This window comes from Carya illinoinensis, chromosome 10, assembly GCF_018687715.1.
Source record: "Carya illinoinensis cultivar Pawnee chromosome 10, C.illinoinensisPawnee_v1, whole genome shotgun sequence".
Taxonomy (NCBI): domain Eukaryota; kingdom Viridiplantae; phylum Streptophyta; class Magnoliopsida; order Fagales; family Juglandaceae; genus Carya; species Carya illinoinensis.
This window is the reverse complement of record NC_056761.1, coordinates 16010001-16036833: the sequence shown is the minus strand read 5'-3', so window position 1 is coordinate 16036833 and position 26833 is coordinate 16010001. Positions and strand designations below refer to the sequence as shown.

General features: G+C 35.0%; 1 protein-coding gene across 1 annotated transcript; it reads left to right on the top strand.

The window, feature by feature from the left end:
• The first annotated feature begins 655 nt into the window (after window positions 1-655).
• LOC122279790 (probable LRR receptor-like serine/threonine-protein kinase At3g47570) lies at window positions 656-14987 on the top strand. The gene is made up of 8 exons (XM_043090619.1): window positions 656-1448; window positions 1547-1618; window positions 2095-2367; window positions 3052-4092; window positions 4257-4617; window positions 9581-9698; window positions 11048-11196; window positions 14733-14987. The coding sequence occupies exons 1-5, from the start codon at window positions 689-691 to the stop codon at window positions 4607-4609; spliced, it is 2499 nt and encodes an 832-aa protein (XP_042946553.1). The 5' UTR covers window positions 656-688; the 3' UTR covers window positions 4610-4617; window positions 9581-9698; window positions 11048-11196; window positions 14733-14987.
• Window positions 14988-26833: the final 11846 nt, after the last annotated feature.

The following is a 26833-nucleotide window of genomic DNA, read 5'->3' as shown; positions in this document are numbered from 1 at the left end:
GCGACACCATGGATATTAATGAAAGGATAATATTGAACATTTGGAGACTCCTGGCCACTAGCTAATTTCTTTAGCCCTCACCCATCTTTCCTCAGTAGATAGGATTTCCTTGGCTTAAAATTTATGTAATTTGAGTCCCTTTATTCTTCTTCTGTAGATAGGTACGCGTCCCACTAGCACTACTCTTGTAAAAATGCTCTCTGATCCATGACTACTATGTGAGAGTTATATGCCTTGAAGGAAGATATCTCGAATATGGGGTCGCTAGCTAGCCTGGACCTCAATGCATGCAGCACTAATTGCGGTCTTTCCACGTTAATTTTGCCGCACAAGTCAATGATGACAACAACGCGCAATATCTTGAATATGGGGTCGCTAGCTAGCCTCGACCTCAATGCATGCATCACGAATTGGCGGTCTTTCCACGTTAATTTTGCCGCACAAGTCAATGATGACAACAACGCGCAATATCTTGAATATGGGGTCGCTAGCTAGCCTCGACCTCAATGCATGCATCACGAATTGGCGGTCTTTCCACGTTAATTTTGCCGCACAAGTCAATGATGACAACAACGCGCAAAGCCCAAACCCACCCCCCACCCCCCCCCCCCCTCTCTCTTCTGGCTGCAATCTCTTTTAAATATCAGTATCACTTGTCAATCCTCAATTTGAGTGCCTAAACCTTCATATGGCTGCCCCAAAAAGTTTCCTGATCATGCTTTATTTTGTGTGCGGGTTTAGCATTGCCTTGGCAGCAACTCCCAACATTACAATGGATCAATCTGCTCTTCTTTCCTTGAAGGCTCATATTTCTTTTGATCCCCAAAATCATTTGACAAACAACTGGACCACTAATACTTCCGTTTGCAATTGGGTAGGTGTCATATGTGGTTCTAGACATTACCGAGTCATGGTCTTAAACCTTTCTTTCATGGGCCTTGTAGGTATCATTCCTCCGCATATCGGAAACCTTTCATTTCTTGTGAGCCTAAGCATCCAAAACAATAGTTTTCATGGCTCAATACCAATTGAATTGTCTCATCTTACTCGGTTGAAATTCTTTCACTTTGGATACAATGAATTCAATGGAGCAATTCCATCACAGATGGGATCTCTAACTAAACTTAGAAAATTGTTTCTTCACAATAACAATTTCTTAGGTACTATTCCACCATCTCTATCTAACATATCTTCTTTGCAAATTATTAGTCTTGGATACAATCAGCTTTCGGGCACCATACCTTCCTCTATCTTCAAGATATCTTCCTTGCAAGAAATTTATCTTGGCTCCAATATGCTATATGGTGGACTATCTACACATATGTTTGATCGTCTTCCGAATCTACAGTATCTTTCTCTTTCTAATAATCAATTGTCAAGTGAACTCCCAAAAATAGGGAATTTAACTATGCTTACAGAGCTAGACCTTCGTGACAACAACTTTGAAGGTATGTTAGGCAGCTATCAACCTCCAATATATAGTTATCCTTTTTGTTCAAATACAAACATTAGCAAATTCTATATTTATTGACTAATAAATTTACAGGAAGACTAGACCCAGAAATAGGAAACCTAACCATGCTTAAAGAGTTGCACCTTACCGACAACAACTTTGAAGGTATTCTTAGTCTTATTTGAATCAATTTACATGGATAAGGCTATTGAATTAGTAGACATGTTTTACGATCGTACTTTAAAGGTATGCTTATATAAACTTATATGAGTCAATTACATCAATACAATTATTGATTTAGTATACAAGTTCAATGATCATCTCTGATTAAACAACTAATTTCAATTTGAAGTACAAAATATTTTATTCAAAATATAATGAAAAACTAGAAGATTTCAACAAGTCTAGTAACAAAATCACAAGAGGACCCACCAAACATTCATAACTATTTGTGACACCTCCATGGTATAATTTGAATTAGGAGATCAGGAGTCACAATTCATCCTGAAATGTGCCAGCCCCATGCATGATATATGAGGTCATGATTATTTTCATACTGCTAATGAGTATTCTAGGTTCATTATATCTTCTTTATCATCTCTAATAGAAAATACCAATTATGACTATTCATATTGTGACAGGTTTAATACCAAATCAAATTGGTAATCTAAAAGATCTAGAGGTTCTCCGAATTGGAGGGAATGCTTTTTTTGGCACAATTCCATTTGGGATCTTCAATATCTCAACAATAAGAGTGATTTCAATGGCGGTAAATAACCTATCAGGCCATCTTCCATCAAATATGGGTCTCTTTCTTCCAAAGCTTCAACAACTTATTCTTTGGGGAAATAAATTGAGTGGAGCAATTCCCAACTCTATCTCTAATGCTTCACAGCTCGCTATCATAGACATAGGTGAGAACTCATTCTCGGGCTTAATTCCAAAAACTCTTGGAAATTTAAGATTCCTCTGGCGGCTCAGACTAGAGTGGAATGATTTGACAGTTGAATCTCTAGAATTGAGTATTTTCTCCTATTTGTCCAATTGTATAAATCTCATTGATTTAGCTTTAGGCGAAAATCACTTGAATGGCTTCCTTCCCAAGTCCATTGGAAACCTCTCTTTTTCTCTTCAAAAACTTCGCTTATATAATTGCAAACTTAAGGGTAGCATTCCAATAGAGATTGGGAATTTAAGTGGTTTGATTACGTTGACATTAACCAACAACGAATTGAGCGGACTTGTTCCAACCACAATAGGAAGTTTGCGCATGCTTCAAGGTTTGCACCTTGGTGGTAATAGACTAAAAGGAACCATACCACCAGAACTATGTTATCTAAGGAGCTTGTTTGAATTATTATTATATGGTAACAATCTTTCTGGACACATTCCTAGATGCATTGATAATATGACTTCGCTAAGACATCTCAACTTAGGCTTCAATCAATTAACTTCTATGATTCCATTGAGCTTGTGGAGGCTCACAGATCTCTTGGAGGTTGTCTTCTCATCCAATTCTTTAAGTGGCTCTCTTTCATCTGATATTGAAAAAATGAAAGTCTTGATAATATTGAATTTGTCAAGAAATCAACTATCAGGTGATATCCCCAAAACAATTGGTGGTCTCAAAGATTTGACTAATCTCTCATTGGCAATAAATCGACTAGAAGGCTCAATACCAGTATCTTTTGGTGAAATGGTAAGCTTGGAATTCTTGGATCTTTCTGATAACATCTTATCTGGAGAGATTCCGAAGTCCTTAGAAGGACTCCATTACCTCAAATATCTAAATCTCTCATTCAATAAACTGCAAGGAGAAATTCCCACAAGAGGACCATTTCTAAACTTCTCAGCTGCAGCATTTATGTCAAACAAAGCACTTTGTGGTGCAACTCGATTGAACGTTCCACCATGTGAAGAAGGTGGTCCTCACAAAAAGAAGACAACATGGCCAAATATGCTAAGGTATGTGTTGCTAGCAATTGGGTTTATTATGCTTACACTGACCCTTGCATTTGCTTGGAAAAGATGGAAAAAGAGAAATCCAAAATCTCTTGCTCAAGCAGACTTGTACCCTCTAGTTACATGGAGAAGAATTTCTCACCAACAACTTGTACAAGCAATGAATGGATTCAGCTCTAATAATTTACTTGGTGAAGGAAGTTTTGGCTCTGTATACCACGGAACACTTTCAGATGGGATGAATATTGCAGTAAAAATTATGAACATGCAAGTGAAAGGGGCATTCAAAAGTTTTGATGTAGAGTGTGAGGTGCTACGAAATATTCGTCATCGAAATCTTGTCAAGATCATCAGCATTTGTAATGATATTGACTTCAAAGCCCTTGTATTGGAATACATGCCTAATGGAAACTTAGAGATATGGCTGCACTCTCAAGATCACTATCTTAATATGTTACAAAGGCTAAATATAATGATTGATATCGCATCAGCATTAGAATACCTTCATCATGGTTATTCAACAACAATTATTCATTGTGATCTGAAACCTAGCAATGTCTTGTTAGATGAAGAAATGGTTGCACATGTTGCCGATTTTGGCATGGCCAAACTCTTAGGTGATAGGGATTCTATGATGCAGACCATGACTCTTGCAACTTTTGGGTACATGGCACCAGGTAAATTTTCAAACTTTTACATTTCGTATTGTATTTTCATCATTCTACTCTTCACATGCAAATAATATCTTTTGAATCTTGATCACATAGTTTTTTTTTAGATCTGTTTGTTCACTATTATAAAATAAGAAAGTATATATGATGAGTTAGAATGTTATCCACAGAGTATGGATCTGAAGGAGTTGTTTCTACAAGAGGCGATGTGTATAGTTATGGCATTCTACTAATGGAAACTTTCACAAGAAAGAAGCCTACGGATGGCATGTTTATTGGAGAAATGACCTTGAAGCATTGGGTAGATGAATCACTGCTCACTTCAATACTCGATATTGTTGATGCCAATTTGCTGAGAAATGAAAAAGAACATGCTGCCATGGAGGACTGCATATCTTCAGTTATGAGATTGGCTTTGGATTGTTGTGCAGAGTCACCTACACAAAGAATTGACATAAAAAATGTTTCAGCCACACTCAAAAAGCTGAAATCAAAGCTTGTTCTACATATTAGAACAAGCTAACTTGTCAGGTTTGCTTACAACTCCCTCATATTTGTGCCTCTTATGTTTGGGATTTAGGCATTATGCTTCATTAATTTTAGACAAAATTACAATTTACACCTTGAACTATTAGTTCTTTTGCAATATTATCGTGGAACTATCCAAGTTGTCATTTTATCCCCAAAATACAACTTTCCTGTCAATTAATGTTATGAATGTATCGTGCATGTCACCTATTTCTAACTCGTATATCTAGGTGTTAGAAAAAATAGATCAAAATACATGGTGGAAATGATATTACCTCAATTGCAAATTGTAAATCTAGTGCGATTGTTCCACAGACTTATCCATCGTAGTTGTTCAACTAAAATTATCATCATCGATGATGGAACGTGTCACATGGTCAAACCAAAATAACACTCACATATTCCACTGCCTAAATGCCGAGATTAGAGAGATACACACATTTTAGATGGAGATTCTATTTGTACCAATCATCTAAGGGGAGAGGGGCTAGGTAACCAAGTCTTAAAAATGGGACAAACCCAAAAATTATAATTTTTCCTCTATCAATGGAGGTCTCGCATGGTCTTAAGCCTCATATCTTCACTATACTGATGTTTGGCACTACTTGGGTTAGGTCCGAAATAGTCATTTATCCTTCCATAAAGCTAGTTTAAACATAAATTAACCTCATACATACACGACCAGCCTAACTAATGGAGATACATTTGTGCACAATAAAGCTACTTTAAACATAATTTCAGCTTCACTATCATCAACCTGAGATGTGGACCCACTACAAGAAAAATTATCTATTACAGCGATTTTTATGTTGTTGGAAATAAAATCGTTGCAATAAGTCATTAATTTCAACGATTTTAATTTCGTTGTAGACTTTTAACATCAAGTTTTAAAGTTACTCTTTTGCAGCGACTTTATCACCTTTTACGACGATTTTTTTCGTTGTAAAATTTAAAAACTTAAAAATGATCCTTTTGCAGCACTTTTTAAGTTTTTACGATGAATAAATTCGCTGTAATAATTACAAAAGTTATTGCAACGTGACTAATACGATGGAATTGGTGTTTTATCACTCGGGCGCCTAAACGAAAATGCCTTCCCCCCTCCCCGCTGAAATTCGATTTTAGCCTGTAATCCTCATATTTCTTCCCCAACTTCTTCTTCTCCATTTTCATCAAACCTGCAAACTAACCCACTGATTTCGAACCAGCATCCTGCGAACACCACTTCCTCCCTAACCCAGTGCCACCTCGTGTCGCCTCTCTCTGCCCAGCGCCACCCCGCCCCGAGTCGCCTTCCTTTGCCTAGGGCCACCCTGCAACACTGTCCCTCTGTGCAGCGCCACCCCGTGACACTCCTTTGTCGCGCCGCCCCTCCCCGAAACAAGTACATATCAGTGCAGATCTGTATATGCAGGATCTTTAAGGTCAGCTCCTTCTATTCAACTCCATTATTTTTCTGTTGTTAATTACTCTGTTGGATTCCTTTTTATTCTATTAATTAAACCCTAACCTAGACCCTTCCTTTCCATCCACTTCGCACTCTTCTTTTCCTTCCCCCTACTCTACTCGCACAATAAGCTATTTGGCCGAAGGTTTTCCAGGTTATTTCCTTTGGTTGGCGTTATGCCTCCCAATCTTGCAATTTGCTGCTTGTTTTGGTTCTACTTGAACTTCTTGTATATGGATATGTTCTGAATTTGTAAAATGAGTGATGCTATGTTATATTTTTTATCGAAAAATGGCATTTTTTTTTTTAAAAACTTCATCAAGAAGATTAAATTTTGAGTATTTAGGTCTTCAAGCTCTAGTTCAGTTTCTATTTGAATATATGCTTGTGCAGGCTTTAGATGTTGAGTACATGCTGATTCTACAACTCTAGATGAAATTTGTGGTTTTGGAACTTTGACTGTAAGTAGAAATTTATGTACAAAACTGAAAATGAATCTTTGGCCTTGCATCGAGTTTTTTTTTTTTTCAAATTTTTAATTTATTTTTTTGTTATTGCATTTAAACTTAACTAATTAGTGTTCTTGACTTGTAAAGTGAATGGATATTTGTGTATCAAGATTTGGGTTGGTTGGGGTTTTTTTTTTTTTCCAAGTAGTTTGGTTGGCTATTTTTTAACCGAAAAGGGGGATCTTTGCACCTCCAAAACCCAAACCCAGATGTTTTTCCTTTGTAGGATGACAAGCGTCTTATATAAATGAAGGGTGAATGCATCTTCCTACCAAATTTTGATTGCCGTCTCTCGGTTGGCTTGCTATTTTATACTTATACAATATGCATAATGTGCTTGCTCCACTTTTGAAGCACTTGGTATCTCTGATTGAGCATTAGATAGGATACTAATTCATTTTGGGGTTTGTCAAATTATAAATCCTATACAATATTCATTGCCAACTCTGTAGTACATGCCAAACTCCCCTGTCTCATTGATTAAGGCTCTATTTTGATACTGTTGCCCAGATGACTAACACAAGAGGGGGGGTGAATTGAGTTGTATTAAAAAAAATAACAATTATAAATCAAATATATAATATAAAATATAAACAAAATATGAAATAACAATAAATATAAAGAGTAAGGGTAAGAGAGAAGCAAACTCAGTATGTTAACGAGGTTCGGCCCCACTGCCTACGTCCTCGCCTCAAGCTACCCCTTGAGGATTCCCAAATTCACTATTCAACCTCCTTCAGGTGGAGATAGAAACCTATTACACCTTTGAACAACACCGCTACAAAGGATCCGTGTAGAACACCCTCTACACTTGCAATCACCTTACACGTGGTGATTCAACTATTCCCTGTGTAGAATACTTTCTACACACACAAGGGTTATACACACCCTTTTTCTGATACAAAAGCTGATAGTGGGTAGGTTATCAGAAAACACTCCTCAACGAGTGAAATAAGAACAATACAGCGCAAGCTATATCTCTCAAAATGAACAAGGATTAAGGCTCAATGTTTAGAGGAGAGAATGAAAGCTTTGAATGAATGTTGTATGCTCTTGGTGTTGTGAATGTGAAGCTCTCAAATGATCTATTTATAGGCATATGAGACTTCATATTCAAATTTAAAAAGATTCACATGTCAAAGACAACATCATTCACTTTTTCAAAAAATTCAAATAAAAGGTTCTTCTTTTTCAATTGTCAAAGACAACATCATTCACTTTTTCAAAGAATTCAAATAAAAGGTTCTTCTTTCTCAATTGTCAAAGACAACATCATTCACTTTTTCAAAAAAATCAAACCTAATCTTTTACTTTTGGCATATGACAAAATGAGCACACTTTCATTTTCAAAAAATTCAAACCTAATCTTTTACTTTTTGTATAAGTCTAAAAAAGCATCAATCACTTTTGAAAATATTCAAATAAAACATGCACATGTGAAAGATGACAATCAATCATCTTTAATATTTTCAAAGTTCAACCCTTTAATCAAGGCATGCACATGCAAAAGATGACAATCAATCATCTTTCAAAATTTTCAAATTTAATTTTCAAAAATATTCATGCACATGTGGAAAATGTATTTTAATGCTTTATGATAAAATATTAATTTTGAGCATTAATCCTAATTTCGAATTTTGAAGAGATTTACAACATTACTCTATAATTTTAATGTGAACTTGTTCCCTTCTTGCTCATGCTTGTTTCCTTGATGTGCTTGACTCCATTGTGTAGACAACTTGAGCTTGAGACTTCTTTATTCTTTGAATTCATTTGTTATCATCAAAATCCATGTGTAGATTTATAATCACATGAAACTTGAAATTTTGAGTTCAACAGATACATACATGTTTCCCTCGAAATAATGGGATAGTATCCTAAGTTTTGTACATGCTTTGCACTTCATTCCATGGTGGGGCAATACCTGTCCCATACCATCTTTCTAGGCCTTGCTTACCCAGCTAGTTCGATCTCAAGATTCTAGATATCAAGCTCAAGTAATTAGCTACCTTCCATGTCATATTTGTTGTTGGGTGGTGTGCCCCAAGTTTGGAGAAAATGCTATAAATTCCTTAATGCTTCAGCCTGTTGGCTTGGATGGATTTCCAAATAATTCATGGCAGAAAACACAAATATTTCTTGTACTAGATAATTGCATGCCTGCCCTCCCTAAACCTAGACCCATGCCAATATCCTCTAATCTGCCACCCTTGAAATTATATATATATATATATATATGGCCATTGCTGTAAATTTCATATATATATGCATGCGTGCCCTCTCTAGTCCTTTGGGCCATTGCTGTACATTTTAATGGCCAAAATATACATGATTTTCTTATGTCTTCTTTAGCAACTTAGATAGATTTTATCTCTTGTATAACTTCTTATTTTACTTTGGCTATGCCTATTCATATTAATACTATCATTTACCTATAATATATATATATATATAGAGAGAGAGAGAGAGAGAGAGAGAGAGAGAGAGAGAGAGAGAGAGAGAGAGAGAGAGAGAGAGAGGTCTGTGTTAAAACTGACATTGAATTCTGGTTTATCATCCATTGTAGGCAGCATATATGAATACCATGCAATCAGAATGTCATATATCCATGTTATAAATTGCTCTATCACCCACTTTTTATGCGAATCATGTTCTTCTTTAATATCTGCACATGTTCTTTTTCTTTTTTTCCTTTTTTAATTGTTTGTAGTCTTTTTTTTTTCTATGTCCTTGAGGGTTTGAAACCAGTCATGCATGGATAGAATTAGGAGGTAAGAAGTAAACTTTGGTTTTGTCTATTTTATCCTAAATCCACGTACTACAAAAGGGTCGCTACCATGAACAGATTACATGTCATAAAGGATAAAGTTTTCTTCCAAAATATAAGCTATTAGGTATATTCATATATATATGATTAAAACCATTACTCATGTAATTTTTTCTGAATTTTGTCTGTGTTATATTCTGGTATTGAGTTTGAACTGAAAATTAAGACGATTTTTGGGTGCAGCTTGTAGGATGGATGTCGAGTGCATTTGATTGAAAAGGTGTTGACTGAGCCTAACAGAATTGTTGCTGAGCTTCAACAGCCAAGGTCTGTCTGAAACTGGTTGAGTTGGGTATTGAAGGTAACGAAGGCATCTGCAGTTGGAAATCCTTTTTTTTTTTTTTTTTGTTTCAAGAATTCTCTAAACATAGATGGATGTGTTATCTATTTTTTCAAGTAATGTAACCTTGCTTCTTGCTCTTGTCTTGCAATAACTCTTTGTTCTAATTGGTAACTAATTAATGATGGCACTTGGGAGATAAAAAGAATTAGTCCCCTTTATTAAATTTTCCAAATCACTTTATTCTTTCTTATCTATGTTGTCTCTTCTTCGAGTAATTCTCTAGCTACTACGACTCTACTTTTTGCTTTAACTGTTATGGCTTTTCTTGATCTTTGATGATTATTAGATAATCACTGAAAGTCAAGTGTATTTTACTGACCATAGTGTATTGGAATTGGTTTCATGTTTTGGGTGATGATGTTTGTATGTATGTAGACATGATTAGTCCCTTTGAGGCATCATTGATTGAGTGGCACTTCCCCTTAATTACCTTCAAGATGCCTAAGTAAGATTCAGAAACAACTGGCATCTGTTCTTGGTTCTTCAGGTTTCCTTAATATTCGTTATTCACTTAGAGATTTGATTCTAATAATAGTCTTGGTACATGCTTAGTATAGACCAACAACAATATACTATATAGAGCTTCTTTTTTTTTTTTTTTTTTTTTTTTTTTTTAAATGGGAAAATTACTATATAGACAACTGGAGACCAATTAACTAGAGTCATCATCAAACTTTTAACACCTTAATGCAGATGAAAAATTTTATTATACCAAATTTTGACCAAAAACACTCACATAATGTCATAAACAAGGATCATTTAGATTTTTTACTTTTAAATTGCCCATTAATCTTCATCTAGTAGATTTATGTTTAGGCAGCCAAGTATCTTGGGACCATGCCATCAAATTGTGGTTTTGAGTTGTGGTTTCAGTTGATGATAGCAGCTTTGGTAATGAAATTTTTATAAATGTTTGCCCTATTAACAATTATGGGAAACTATTTTTTTTTCTATTTTGGGTGCTTTTTGGTAGTCAAGATGGTGGTTGGGCAATATATAAATATAAATATATATATATTTACATTCAGTGGGAGGTTCAATAGATTGCTGTTTTATTGGAGCTAACTAGGCAGGTTTTGGATTTTTGGGTTTTTGACATATCCCTTAATGCAAGTGAGATTTTAAGGTTCATGTTTTGGGTTATCTAGTGTTCATGTCGCTTTAAGAAATAATAAGGGGCAACTATATTTGTGACGAAATTAAGCAGTCAGGGTAATAGAAGCATGTAAGTTTCTAATCTACCACTTTTCTGCACTTATTACATTCAAGTATTGGCATGCACCCTAACTCCTTTACTTGGTATACAGGATCAGCAAAATCAATGCATGGTGTTGGTCGTCGTATGCCATTGCTGTCAAAATCTTGACTGCATGCTTTTGCTGGGTAACTGGTGTAGTCTTTTGCCAAGTTTGAGTTGTGACGGTTGTCAAGAATTCACCGTGGGCTGAATGAACAGGTGATATCATGATTCCCTGATGTAAACTTCTTTTAGAATGAGTTTATTTTAGGTGCTAAAGTTCTTTTAAGATATTGAATGTTCTTTTAATATGGAGTTGACTCAGCTGCTATAGTCTTACTTTAAAGGCTGCAGCTAGTATTTTTTTTTTTTTATCTTTATAATTTTCTTTTGGTTCTGTAGTCCATACTGATTATGGCCTCTTGCATAAAGCCAATAAGAACCAAATGACGTCACATTGGTTCCTAGTGCTCCCTTCAAAGAATACTATCTCACTCACTAGTATAATCACATCTAATAAATAGAGATGTTTAGCTTAAGAACTTCCACACTTTAATGAAAATAATTTTAAATCTCACCCAGCATGGTGGAAATAGAGATGTATGTATCATTTGAAAAGAATAGTAGATCCTGATAATCAATTAGCATAAAATCCATCCGAGTACATTGGTTGCCCAACAAATGTTAGATGTAACGGTATTGACCATTGCTGCAAGGAATGCTGGGGAAGTGTAGGACAAGCTTGCAAAATACATGTTCAGAGTCAAACCCTGCATGGCAATAATTGAGTTTTTGTTAACACATTTTACACACCATAGTTATTAGTGATTAGGCAGGTTATTTAAACTAGAAGAAATGAACGAACCTCTCAAGAAAATAGGCAAAATGGAATAGAAATAGTAGTAGCAACACTCTGTATTTAAGTAATATAAAATTGGGTATGTCATTCCATGATTGAAGGAAGCTAGTGTGATAAAGTACAAAAAAATCTAGCCCATCTAGGCAATTGACATGTGATTATTTTTTATATAAATATCCTGCAACTGCTCACAAGGGAAGCACCAAAAGTGTTGGTGCCATATGGCTCTTTTTATCTGAACTCCTGATTTTTCACAAGCTGAAGAAGCACATAAGGCACATCCATTTGTATATATTACTGTTGGACACACACACACATAGAATGAAGGAATATTAAAGAAGTAGGGACAAAAGAAGGGGCTACAACAGACAAAAAAGGGGATATACCTCAATAATCTTTGTTTTTTTAATCAATATACTTCAATAATGTTCCCGGGAATAACCCAATGAGAGGATATACAACGTAAATATAAAGAGCATAACAGCCTTTCAATACGGAATAAAAAAGAGTATTGAAAGAATACGCTAAGTCGCTTTTGCCAGTGTTGCTATACTACCTTTAGCCTCTATTTTGATTTTTGGCCTCTCATCTTCTTCCTCATCAAAAGAGTATTGAAAGAATACTCTACATCCTTCACAACTTTGGAACATGATAGAGTAACAATCTCTGGGACCTCTTCACCAATAATAACTGTATCAGCTAGCAACACTGAGAATTTGTGAGTTTTTGGGTTGTTGGTCTCAGCCTGCAAGTTATGGAATCCAAGTGACACGTTAACTACTATGCACTGGTTTTAGTATTCGATCATTCTTAGCATTAAGACTAAGACCCGACTCATGAAACTCGAGGCCAATTCTAGTCCCTGCAGTTTTAGTCATGCTTGCAGCCAATTCGAGGGCATCCTTCTCAACTACTGAGAGAGTAGCAAGATATGCAGCACTGGCCTAGCTTCCAGATTTCAAAGCACTAATTGCTGCTTCTTGTGCCTTGAGAAGAACCTCATAAGCCTTGCTCTGTGAGGCATTGGCATCGATCAAAAAAGTTCTAGCAACGTTTGAGCAATAGCTGTTATATCGAGATCCAATTGCACATATAATCACACTATTCGAATCATAGTAAAGGTTCTCATCGTTGCTTGAAACACTCGGTTTCAGATGAAAATCTCCTCCGCTTTGAAAAATTGGAGGGTAACAAATATCAACATTCTCTGCATTCAGCTTGACCTTAATTCTTGCTGGTTCCAATATGGCCTTCTCTGTGTCATCCATTAATGAAGCATGTGAAACCTTCTTTTCCTCATCAATAATCTTTAAAGTTTTGGGACTACGAAACTCCTCATCACTAATGAAGTCAAGAATGCAGCTTTCTTTACATTTGTTAACTCAACATTGTCTTTCAATTTATTTATTGATCATCATTACATTTGTCAAAGTTTGCTAAAACTAAAAGTATTCAATGCACGTGGTGAAAGATATGGAAATTCAAAGCTCATTATAAATGGTTTAATTATATATAGAGTTAGTGATGAAGGGTTAATTATAAGTCAAATCGATGTTGTTGTAACATTGATATGTAGATATTTTTCCTTGAACTACAAATATATATGGCTTATATAGAGGAAGGTTTAAGTTTGTTCAATGTTGTTATAACAGTGATTTGATACAGCCTATCTAAACTCCAAGAGTACTTTTTGATCTAAAGAGATACATATCATCTTAGTACTAGCAGTACTACTTGGATATAGATAATCAAGTTATATTCTCCTATCATTTTATAGGGTTACAATAGTTAGTGCCTACACTTCACAATCCCCAAATCGACAGTACTGTTGGATTTCAAGTGTATATATTACTGATTGCAGTTTTGGTTGTAGATATGCATGCATGTTTTTAAAGATTATCTTTGGGTTTATCATGATCAATATTCAGCAGCCTCCCCAAGATCATTGAAGCCGTGTTCAGCATATTTCCAACCTTGATTATTTCCAAGCATCATATGAATTTTTTTCAAACCTATATTAAACTGTTGAATGTTTGAGGTTATAGCAGCTCCAAATTTCTTTAGCATTGGGTTTGTCTCCTCATTTCTACTAGCTTCTATAGTTAGTTTGGTTACAAATTCTATTGATGGTTTGTTGGATTTCACTCTCTCGCTGAGGGGAAGAATTTAGTTAGGACTTTGACAACTTGTTAGATTTTGATAATATGATCATAATCTATCTGATTCTCTGTATTGATTTTGTAGTAGTTCCATGTTTGTTTTACTTCACATAGAATGGTGCATCTAGTAAGCCCCAAAGAATGTTTTGTCTTTCTCATTTTCCTTTTAATTTTCCTACTCCCATCTGAATCCTTTATTAGATGGGATTTAGAAGAATTGCAACAGCTTATAATGAGACTAATTCAAGTCATTGCTTATACTATCCTCTGGACTTAATAATGACTTCATAGATCAATCTATGGGGTGATTGCATATGTTACAATATTATGTGAAGGGTATATTCTGCCAGATCTGATCTGCCTACCGACACCCGGCCCGATCATGCAAAATCCAATATTGGAAAACTTAAATTAGTGTTCCTATTCTGTGGGTATATATCGGTGGGGTTTCTTTTTATTGACATTTTGTTATGGGGTCTACAGAGAACAGATTTTAATGGCTTAAGGAAATGGCTCTTATGTACTTTTATATATATAGAGAGGACAATACCCCATAAGGCTCTTATATATGTACTTAGATGTTTGGCAAGAATTCAGTTCTATTTCTAATTGTATTCCTTGTTGGAAAACTATCTGATTCAAAGTATGAACCCCTTCTGCTTCTTGATCCAATCTATATCTCATCTTGGTGTGGTAACTTCCAAAATTGTACTCATGTAAATCCAATTGCTTTTCAGGTAAGGTGGTTGCAAAGTTCTATGCCAAGTATCTTCACCAACAGGTGCTAAAAAATGACGCATATGCTGCTGGAGACATAGGAACTTCTGTGAAGAAAGCTTTTTTTAGGTTTCATAATTATATTCTTGAGAATTCAGTTCTTTTTCATCACTTTCTAATAATCTGGATGTTGTTTCAAATGGCCACTGTTTTGCTTCATAGTAATCATACCCAAATATATATATATCATATATATATTTCAAAACTTCTTCCAATTTGTGTTCATTTTTCTGTATGTTTCTTGTTCAAAGAGTATCTTAGACATAAATCCTTATTGAAAGCTTATGTTTACTTGGAGACGACGAATGATGATGGGGTTTACTCTAGCCAGCATTTCCCTTGCAAATTCTTCATCAGTTATTGGACATCTCCATGACTATAGAACTTTGAAGTTCTATAGTACTTTAACAGGAGTTTTTAGAACATTGAAGTTCTATAGTACTTTGAGTTTTTAGACATCGGGTTTACATGTTGGAGTTAAGATATGTTAATAAGAAGGGAAAAGATGTGAAATGACTGCCTTATAAAGTTTCTTGGCTAATAAAATTCCATTGCTGCAGAGAAACTGTTTTGCTGTAACCACAATCGCAAACATAGACAAAAAAACCGTGAAAACCTTGAAACTATGGGCTAAGAATCCAACAAAAGGTTCCTTACAATATTGTAATGATTACATGATGACTTTACAGTCCAGTATTGTTTCCCCACACGTTTATTCAAGCAATTAGTTAATAACCTCCTAGTTTTTTTATTAGAACAAAAGAAAAAATGAATCACTTCATTGTTTAAAGATATATTGTTGTTTCATGTTTAGGGAAGATGCTTACGATTTGATCATTCATTGGGAGGAATGAGATTTTTCATTAGAACTAAGTAAACTTATTTTATGAGATAAGAGATATTTAGTATCAAACATGTTTAAGTACTAACCTAGTGGCTTCAAGCCTTTTAACTATAATTAATGATGCTGAACTCTGTTGATACTTATAGATCTTCTCTCATGAGCAAGTCTTCATGTCCAAATCATAAACATCAGTCCACTACTTGAAGGTAATTATGAATTAATCTATCTGTTGTGACTGGGATAAATACTTAGAGATTAAAGTACAGGGTTTTGAGGACTTCGCATCATCTCCTAAATCACCTCTTTCTCCAAAAATGCCATCCATTGTCTTTAAATTGTTTAGATGATACACATCCATTTGTGGTTAATGATCCTAACAACAAAAAGCTACAAGCATATGCAGATTCTTTCTTTATGTGGATTTATTCACAGTTTTTTTTTATAATCATAACCATGTTGTCATTGAATTCCAAGTGCGTGGCAATAGCATTAGCTGATACGGGTGGCAATAGCATTAGCTGCTATGGGTGGATTTGATATGTGAGCACTTATCTGAACAATGAATCCCTCCCCACTTGATGCAGACGTGTTGAAGCTGTTCTACTCAAACCACAATGCCCAAGTGCACATTGTTATAAATGTCATGATATAATTTTTAAATATAGAGAAGCAGGACAGGTGAACAATTTGAATGGGATGGACATTTTCAATTAATATTTAGAAGCAAGAAATGTGTTCTATATATTTAGTAGTTTATCAGTTGTAGGTTTTGGGTTCAAATTGGTCCATCCCAATGTATATAGCCCATAACTACGTTAATATGAATTTCCCACTGGGTTTGGATGAATGAATGTATTTGATTTATTATATTAGATGAAAATAGTGTTCAAAGATTTGATTTATAATGAAAGTTCCAGGATTTTTCTTCATGTTTCCTATTTCTAAATTGGGTGTTAGATAAACACTATAAGTGTTAAATAGCAATGGAATAGAAAGAATCATAGGTTTATGTATGATCATTTCATGTAGGTGAAAAACTTGTGGTGATTATTATAATGCGGATTATGCTTGAAAAGTGTTCCACAATGAATGATGAAATGAAGTTAATTTAAATGACTTAAATTAAGTGAAGTTTAAGGTGTGACGCCCCCAAATCCCCACGCACGGACACGGGGAAATCGAGACGTCCGGATGATGACAACCCGGGTCACCACCCTAAGATGAGTGCCAAGTGTGTGTAAGAGCAACAAATGTGCAAAAGGAAACGCAGCGGATAACGAAAGTCATATAACTAAGTACTAGAATTTTTCTTAATATAATACAAGTTGTTTAAAACATACATAAATAAAATATTACATAACACAAATACAGTTCAAAAGTCAAATACAAAACATAAACCAACTCAGAACTCCGGCGGAGCCGCATCCTCGAGCTCAGCCTCCTCCTCCTCTTCGTACTCTGCATCAAAATCTACGGTACCAAAAATGGTGCCGTAGGTAAGTAAAATCCAAACATCACTAGATAAAAACATATAAATCTCAAACAATATGCATGAAATAAAAACCAATGCACATACGCCATAAAACATGATTTTTACACGCACGCCAGAAACCCAATTGGCCCACAAAAAACATATCCTTAAAACCAAGCCTCGCCATTATCCTAGATAATGGCCCAAACCACCATTTTTCCAGAAAATGGATCAAAAACCTCGGAAACCAAGCATCGCCATTTTCCCAGAAAATGGCCCACATCCGAAAACCATAAAAACAATCCGGTTATGCATGCACCATGATCTCCCCTAGGGATCACCCGCATACCCTGGCTCTGTGCCACACCACAGGTAACGACTACGCATGTGACACCTAAACGAGCGATGCCCAGACTCGCGCCTCGCGCGTACCTAGCCAGGCCATCCTCTAGTCCCCGCCACTCCAGGGACCACGGAGTCGACACGACAGCGTTACCGTATCGTGCGATCCGGTTGTCGCCCTGCAACAACCCAGGGGATGTCACTCAGTATTATCCACTCCCGAGTGACCAGAGGAGCTCCACCGAGATAATAACCCATCCCGGCTTGGGCTCGTGTAACACACGCACCCAAAAACCATTTACGCCAATAAAACGGGTTTTTCTCAAATAAATAAAATGCACATATACACAAATGCAACTCACGCCTCATGGCTCAAATAAATCAAGCAATCACAAACAACCAAAACCAAGCACTCCGTCCTCAATCCATTCGACCCCCGAACTCCTCGGACTCAGTCCGGAATCAACCAACCAGCAGCAATAATTTATTGTAAGAGCAAAATATATTTAAATCTAAAATTAGAGTTTGGAAAATACTTACAGCGCTATATAGTATTTTTTGAAAGCTCGCGGCGTTGCAAACGACGGAGGAAAAGCAACGCAACAGTGTAATTTACACTGTGGCCGTGGGTTGTAAAATACCCACTTTTGAACGGGGACAAACCAAGGCTCGGGATTGATAGGGAATGACCTTGAGATATTTATGAAGCTAAGGAAAATGAGTTTTGGCCGTGGGTGGTGGTGGAAATGGCGGTCGAAGGCCAAAAAAGGGCTGAACGGAGTTGAGCTGCTCTGGCAATGGATCGAGGCCAGAAATGGGTGGTTTAGGTCGGCAGGAGGTAGGGGAAGAAGCTGTGAAAAGATGGTGGCCGGAGGTGGTGCGACGGTGTCGGAAACGGTGAAAAACCGTATGGCTTGGAGGAGCTCGTGGCTGCTAACGGTGGCTCGGATGGAAGTGAAACTTGGTGGGGGTGTTCACCGGTGAGAGGGGAAGAAAACTGGGTGGGTGGTGTAGGCCACGCCACCGGCGAGCGGCGGTTCTGGGCTGCGAAAGCAATCGGCGATAGGGCAAAAATAGAGCAGGTGTAGCGACTTCCGGCGGCTCTCGAAGGCTAACGGCTGGTCCGATGGCTCTGAAAATTGGTGGGGATGATCTCTGGTGGAAGGGGAAGAGAATGGTGGTAGCAGTGCACTAAACGGTGGCCGGAAGGCGGAGAACTGGCCGGTCAAAGTGGCGGCGACGGGAAGGAGAAAAGAGAGGAGCTGCGCACGGGGAGAGGGGGAAAACAGGAAGAAAAAGAATAAGAAAAAAAGAAGAAAAGAAAGAAAAGAAGAAAAGAAAAGGAAAAAGGGAAAAAGAAAAAGAAATGAAAAGAAATGAGGTCCAATCCTCACCTCTGGAGTCCAACAATTGATCCAACGAAAAAAAAGTTTAAAAGCAATAAAACTAAGAAAATATTTTAAACACAACGTAAAGCTAAAATATAATAATTAACTAGTAAAAACAACCTATTTAATTTTAAATTCAAAGACAAGCTAAAATAAATTAAACAGCAATTTAAATTCAACAGCAATTAAAATCCAATTAAAATCCGATAATTTAAAATAAAAGAACTATTATATTAATTAAATTAAAATATTTATTCAGTGAAAATACACGTAAAAACGGGGTGTCACATAAGGTATTAAAAAAAGTTAATTGATTATTTTAGGCTAGGTAATAAATTGATTAAATAATTATTTAGTGACTAACATGAACAGCATAAATAAAAATTATATTTTAGATAAGTTCGAAAATGACCAACGTAATCGGCGAGATTGGGAATAAAAAATACACCAAAAAGTCAATTCCAGCGATTTTTACATTAATTGCAGTGATTCTGAATGCCGCAATTACACTTTAACAACGATTTTTCATATAGCGATGCCCACATTCGCAACAATTTTTTCCTTATTTGTAGTGCTTTTGATTCTATTTTCAGCATTTCTATTACGCTGCAAAATATTTTTTGCAACAATTTTTAAATAAATTGCTGGAAATATATCATATCAATTCCAGCGATTTTTATAGTAATTGCAGCGATACTAAATGCTATAATTACCCTTTAACAACGATTTTCCATACATGGATGATAACATTTGCAACATTTTTTTCCTATTTACAGTGCTTTTTGTTCTATTTGCAGCGTTTGTATTACGCTGCAAAAGATTGTTTGCAACAATTTTTAATTAAATCGCTGGAAATATATCATATTAATTGCAGCGATTTACATATTTTTTACAACGATTTTAAATGCTGCAATTACACTTTAACAACGATTTTCCAATCATTGATGCCCACATTAGCAACAGTTTTTTTCTATTTGCAGCGCTTTTTGTGGTATTTTCAGCGTTTAAATTACACTACAAAAAATCATTTGCAACAATTTTCTAAATTTTTGCTGGAAATACCAGATATCAATTCTAGCGATTTATAGAGTATTTGCAAGGATTTAAAATGCTGTAATTGAGATTTCTCAGCGATATATCTTTATGGGCATGAGGACAGTTACAGCAATATTGGGAGTATTAGCAAGGAAAAAAATTCATTGGTAAAGGTATTTTTAGCAGTGAAATTTTTTTTATCGCTGCTTTGAGCAACAAAGACATGATAATAGCGGCGAAGGTGCAAGGAAATTAAAATCGCTGGAAATGAGTATATGTAGCATTTTAGATGGTTTTTTGCAACGATTTTAAGTGCTGCAAATGACCTGATTTCTTGTAGTGACCTCTCATTAATAAGTTTCATGATCAAGTTCTTTCTAGCTAGTTTGTTACAAACGACAAGCCAACTGGCAAATGAACCTTTCTATTACAATAATGTAAATCAATGTTCCTACCAATAGTTGAAGCATGGGCAATAGATGTGATATTTTGGATCAAGCTGGATAAAAAGTTGTACTCATCTAAAACATAAATAAAGTTGACAGTAAATAATAATGAAATTATTTGTAACTAGTAATTAAATAGTTACAATATTTAACTGAGTTTTCAAAAAGAGAAGAGAAAAAATTGAACAAAAATATTATAAAATTAAAATATAAATTTGAAAATTATTTTTTATATTTAGCTTATAAGTTTGGAAAAGTTGTAACGATTAGAGAAAAAAATTAAAAATTTGAAACTGAAAAGTATTTTGCATTTGAGTAATGTTTGGGAGAAAATATATGAGAATATTTGAGAATACATGTGTTCCCAAACCAGCTCTTAGCATAGTCTTATAATAGCGAGAGATTTTTCTCAATGCCACTCTTAAAGCATTGGCAATGGTCTAGCCATTGCCAAGTCTAAAATTTGGCTAAAAGTTGAGATTTTGGCTAAAGCCAAAGCCGTTGAAGATATTAATCCACATTTGGCTATCAATCCCAATGTCAAAATAATAATAATATAATATTTTATATTTTAATAATATTTGTTTTTATATTTTGTAAATACACTTCATATATTAATCAATAATTCAATTTTTACTTAAAATTATTGTTTTCCAACTATTTTTTGTATCAACCTAGTTATCCAACATAATATAGCCTTGTTTACAAAAAACTATTTCCTGTAAAATCTAGACATAATATAGCCTTGTTTACGAATGAAAGTTTTAAAAAGTTTTTAATAAATCCTTGTTGATTATTTGTGAATAAAATATGACTTTGATGGGTAAATAGTAACTCTCCAACTTTGAAAATTCTTTTAGAGATACTGTAGCTCATAGTCTATGTAAAGACAAAAATTGGTCAGGATTAGATGACCAAATGATAAGGTTTATTTTATTATTATATTTGTAATTTTTGGACGAATGTAAAATAATTATACCCTTCATCATCAAGTTTACTTATAGAAATCAAGTTTAAACAAATATCATCAATGTGCTTTACATCTCTATGAATGAACACCGTGATTTGTTTCCAAGCACACATCTCTAATATCAATAATTTTAGCCAAGCCACCATTGCCTATCTTTATTGTGCTAAAGTCACCAGGTAGCATGAATGGAAGCACCACTATCAATCACCAAGCTAGTTTCAAGAGAAACAATATATACAACATCGTTATCATCATAAATAATGAAGAAGTCTCTGGTAGTAGTGGTGACAGATTGATCATCATCATTTCTGTCATCGTTCTTCTTCTCATTCCCTTTCTCTTTGTATTCTCTCTTTAATTTTTTGCAATATTTCTTGATATGACCCTTCATGCCACAATGATAACACTCAACAATAGCAAACTTGTTTGACTTGCTTCTACCCTTATCTTTGTTCTTCGGACCTCTACTTTTACTCCTCCCAATCTTTTTTGTAACAAAGACCTTTGAATGTGAAGACGAACCCTGTGATTTTCTTCTTCTCATATTTATTCAAAATACTACTTTTTGCTAGATCCATATTGATTACACCATTCAGGGCTGAGTTAGATAATGAAATTCTAAATGTCTCCCAAGAGTCTGGTAATGTACCAAGCAAACACAATCCCTGTACCTCATCATTGAACTTGATGCCCATTCCAGCCAACTGATTAATTCTTTCTTGAAATGTGTTCAAGTGATTTGTCAATAGAGCTTCATCTTGGTATCTCAGAGTCATCAAATGCTTGATCAAATACATTAAATTATTTCTAGTCTTCTAAGCATATAACTTGCACCAAGATTGTATATTTAAAGCTTGTTTCTAACATTACTCTATATATATAATAATTAATTACGAACTGTAGCTTCGTAGACTTGATGAAGATTTTCATCATCATATATGAAGCTGGAATTAAAACCAAATTATGAAAAATTACAAATATCTTTAAATACTTATATAAAGAAAAAAAGTTATTTATAAACTATTAATCATTATCCTTATTTTCGATGTGCATCAAATAGTTAGACATTAAGCAAAACCAATAATAAATAATTCTCAGTCATTTTTAAGTCACATAAAAAGATTAAAATGATGATATTTAATTAGATGGAAATAAGATAAATAAAGTTTAAAGTATTTATGTAATTAGAAACTACCTTGATATTTTTAATTTTGAAAAAGAAAATCCTAGTACTCATGATCAAGGTTAATTGTCCCATGTAGCAAAGCTAGCTGGTCATTGAAGAAAATCCTATTTCACATGAAAATTATTTATATCTTTAATTCATTTTGTTTTATTAAATATATACTTTATATATTAATATTAGTGCGTAAATTAGTGTACAAACTCAACAAACTTTACTAGCAAGAAGATTTTTCCATTATACTATGTATGCAAAGCTAGCTGGTCATTGAAGTGGACGTACGTCTGACCAGGAAATAATATTAGTCTACCGATCTCATTAATGAATTTGACATTTCTACGTACATACAAACAAATGTGAGGTGTTGATGTGAACCTCAATCGACTCGCTTTGAGACCCAACAACAATATTGGAAAACCAATCCAAGAAAGCCAAAATTAAGTCTACGGATAGAGAATCTAGACCCGTTGAGAACTCGTTTCAAGAACCTAAATTATATTAAAATCTAAACCTGTTGAAGAACTCATCTCAAGAACTCGGATTACAAAGGAGGAACGCCACAAAAGTTGTGATTTACCTTTGATAAGTTCAAAAATTTAACCAAGAACAAGAGCAGTAAACTAATGCTGCGGTACTGTAGCATGAATAGTGCCACGCTATAGTAACCTCTAACTGTTCACTCTACAGTACCCACTAAAACCCTAGTTCACATAAACTAATAACTTCCCAAATAAGCCCTTGGTCAAAATACAAGGCCTTCCTAAAAAACTTGGTTCATTAAAAATAAGACATATGCGAGCCAAGCATCCTCAAGCCTACTTATTATAAACTAATAAAATAAGCTCTTTTAATGAAATAAATAAGTCCAAAGCCTTCAATAACAATAAGCCCAATTCGTGTCTTTCATAGTGTATCACATGGATGAAAATTGAATCTCCTCCTCTCAAGCCCATCTTGAATATTGAGCTATTGCTAAACACATCTCAAGTAGATTTCACTCATCCTTGCATTGCTTCCTTGATTTTCATAGCTCTTAATCTTATAATTGATCCGTAAGACTTTATCCGCCTTGGGGCTCGGCCATCATTTCCCCTCTCCTTAAAAGGATTCGACCTCAAATCTCCACCTGGATCAAAGAAAATAGTTTAGTAACATTGAAAATAGCAAGCACATGATACTTACCTGGAAGATCCACTAAAAATGAAGTATCATTAATTTTATTAAGAATTTGGAAATGTCCATCCAAGCTACTTCTGCCATCAACAGGTAAAGGCATTAAATAAAAAGGAATAAGTGGATTAAAGCGAAAAACAACTTCAAAAGATGAATGAGAAATAGTAGTATACATGGTCTTATTATATGTAAACTCTAATAATGACAAATGATACTCTCACAAACGTTCATGCAACAATTCAATGAATGGAAAATGAAACTCCCACAAACGTTCATGAAACATATCTAAAGTCTTCATTACACCAAAATGACCACTCCAATTATATGTGACCTCAACGAATGGCAAACCATACTCCTAAAAGTATTCATGCAATATGCCTAAACTCTTCTCTACACAAAATGGACCATTCCAACTATATGCAAACTCAATGAATGGGAAACAAGACTTCCACCAATGGTCATGCAACACTTCTAAGGTCCTCTTTACACCAAAATGTCCCATCAAAGCACCTTCATGTGCTCCAAGCACAAGCAACTCATGCATAGAACTATTAGACACAAAAAGTCTATTATCTCTAAATAAGTACCAATCTAGTCTATAGAACTTACCAAATGATGTTTTCTCACATACTCTATACACACTAGCCAAGACATCATCATTAATATACAATTTCTTATCATATTCAAATCTCAATAATGTTGTATCTAAAATGATGACAAGGACATACTTTATTGCTAAAGCATCAAACATAAAATTTTTCTTACCATGTGTGTACTGAATTACATGAGGAAAGATCTCAAGGAATTGAACCCACTTGGCATGAATTCTATCCAACTTACTTTGTCCCTTCAAGTGCGTCAAGGACTTATGTTCTTCACATAAAGGTCGGCTAGGGATTGTTGCACCTGGCACAAGATCAATGTATTGCTCTATCTCTCTAATAGGTGGCAATCCAATAAACACTCCGCTAGGAATCTTGACCATATATCCTTGCAACAAAGAAATAACAACACTAGGCAAAGAGTCATTAAATTTGTCAGTATAAAAGCTTGCCTTAGTATAAAAACTCACTTCTCTCTTTATTTTTCTCTCACTTTCTTCACTCTCACTTTTCTTTTCACTCTCAATTTTCTTTTTACACTCTGTTTTTCTTTCACTCTTTTTTCAACATCTTTTTTTGAACTCTCAGCCTCACAATTGTTTTTCAACTCACACTCTCTTTTTCTTGAGATTTCATTATTTCTTTTTTCCTCAGTCTCACTCTCACTCTTTTTTTTTTTCACTCAACCTCACTTTTACTCTCTCTTTTTCTATCAATCTCACTTTCTCTCTTTCTTTTTTGATCAACCTCACTTTTCAACTTCAGTTGGTCCTCATGGACCTGTGTTGGAGTTAAAGCAGCAAGTTTGATTGTTTTTCCATCCTTTTCAAAACTGTACATGTTTCTAAACCCATCATAGATCACTCTCCTATCACACTGTCACGGCCTCCCCAAAAAAATATAACCAGTATGCATATGCACTACATCACAAAGTACCTCATCCTTATACCTACCAATTGAAAGAAACTAACACTTGCTTATTTATCCTAACCTCCCCACAATCATTCAACCACTGCAACTTGTATGGTCTAGGGTGTTTCAAGGTAGGTAAATAATTTCTCAACTAAAGTAGTGCTAGCCACATTAGTACAACTCTCTTCATCAATAATCATACTACATACCTTGTTGTTGATGTGGCATCTAGTATGAAAATTTTTTTCTCTTTGCTGCTCTATATCATCCATCTTAAATTCTATATTGGGAGCACGCCTAACAACAAGAGACTTGCCATACTCTTCATTCTTATTGTACTTATTCTCAATACTAGGCTCACGTCTCCTCCTATCTCTCTCACTTTGCAAATTTCTAATCAATGCACCTTGTTGTTTCATCTTATCCCTCACTTCCCTCAACTTCAAATTTAACCTTTCAAACTTTTGTTGCATGGATTGCAATATAAAGAATGAGTTATCTTCCATCCTCTTTGGTGATGAGTCATTTTTATGAGACATCATATGCTCTGCACAAAAAATAATGTTAGAGGAAAAAAGACCTCACACGCTCCCTTATGTGTTTACACTCGAATAATGGCACTCTACTCGTGTTTCACTCTTAATTGGCTTTTTCCTGATAATGATCTCACACTCTCTTGCCTTTTACCTCAAGAGTTTTCTCACTCAAGTTTTTGAAGAACTAATTGAACTAAATCAAGACAATACAACCTTGTTTTATTCAAACTAGTAATTAGGTCCAAGAAAACAAGAACAAGAGAAACAAGGAAGGAACAAAATGACACGAGACTGAAGGTATTTATACGACGGAAAGAGTAATTACAAAATAAGATAACAACTAGAATGAGGTAACAAGAGGTAATTTAGCCCCTTTAAAGACAAGACCCAATCAACAAATTTCTTTCTTTCTCTTTTATTGTGACTATGTAGCAACCATTGAATATGCTACCTTTACTTTCCTTCTCCCTCTCCTTTTTTTAATTTTTTTTATTTTTTTTCAAAATTGTTTTTTTCGAATTTTTTTCTTTTCTTTTCCTTTCCTTTCCTTTCTTTTCTTTTCTCTTCTTTTCTCAACAATTCAACCAGAAACAGAAATATTCAATTGTGATAATCAAACAATTAAATTTAAACACATGAAAATTGACAAAGAAATAGAAGGAAATCAATGAAACCCTAGAAATTTCAAACCCTAGATGGTGCAAATTTAGGTAGCCCTTATCAAGGAATTTAGCCACCCTATGATGATGAACATGAAACCCAAATGATAGAATAATGTAGCAGCCCTAGGAAAAACTAATTTCTGTTTTTTTTTTTTTTTGTAGCCCTAGAACAATGAAGCCCTAGAATTAAAGATGCGATAAATAAAAGATAGAATCAGACCTGATTGGAAACCTGACTCTAATACCAAATGATGTAAACCCAAATCGACTCGCTTTGAGACCCAACAACAATACTGGTGATGACTTGCAAAATTTCATATTGCAGATTTTACAAGTTCGCTCGAGCGGAGGCTTTTGGCCGCTCGAGCAAATTCAGGTAGATTCAAACGCTCGACTGCCGCTCGACAGGGAGCTCGAGCGGGTTGCTGAAAAACAAAGATCGCTCGAGCGGAGACATTGGCCGCTCGAGCGAAATCAGGCAGAGTCGAACGCTCGAT

Excerpts from the sequence above, each read along its gene's own strand:
- LOC122279790 (XM_043090619.1), top strand. The coding sequence starts at position 689 with ATGGCTGCCCCAAAAAGTTTCCTGATCATGCTTTATTTTGTGTGCGGG. Across the intron at positions 1,449-1,546 it reads TCGTGACAACAACTTTGAAG|GAAGACTAGACCCAGAAATA; the intron begins GTATGTTAGGCA and ends ATAAATTTACAG. Across the intron at positions 4,093-4,256 it reads TTTTGGGTACATGGCACCAG|AGTATGGATCTGAAGGAGTT; the intron begins GTAAATTTTCAA and ends TGTTATCCACAG.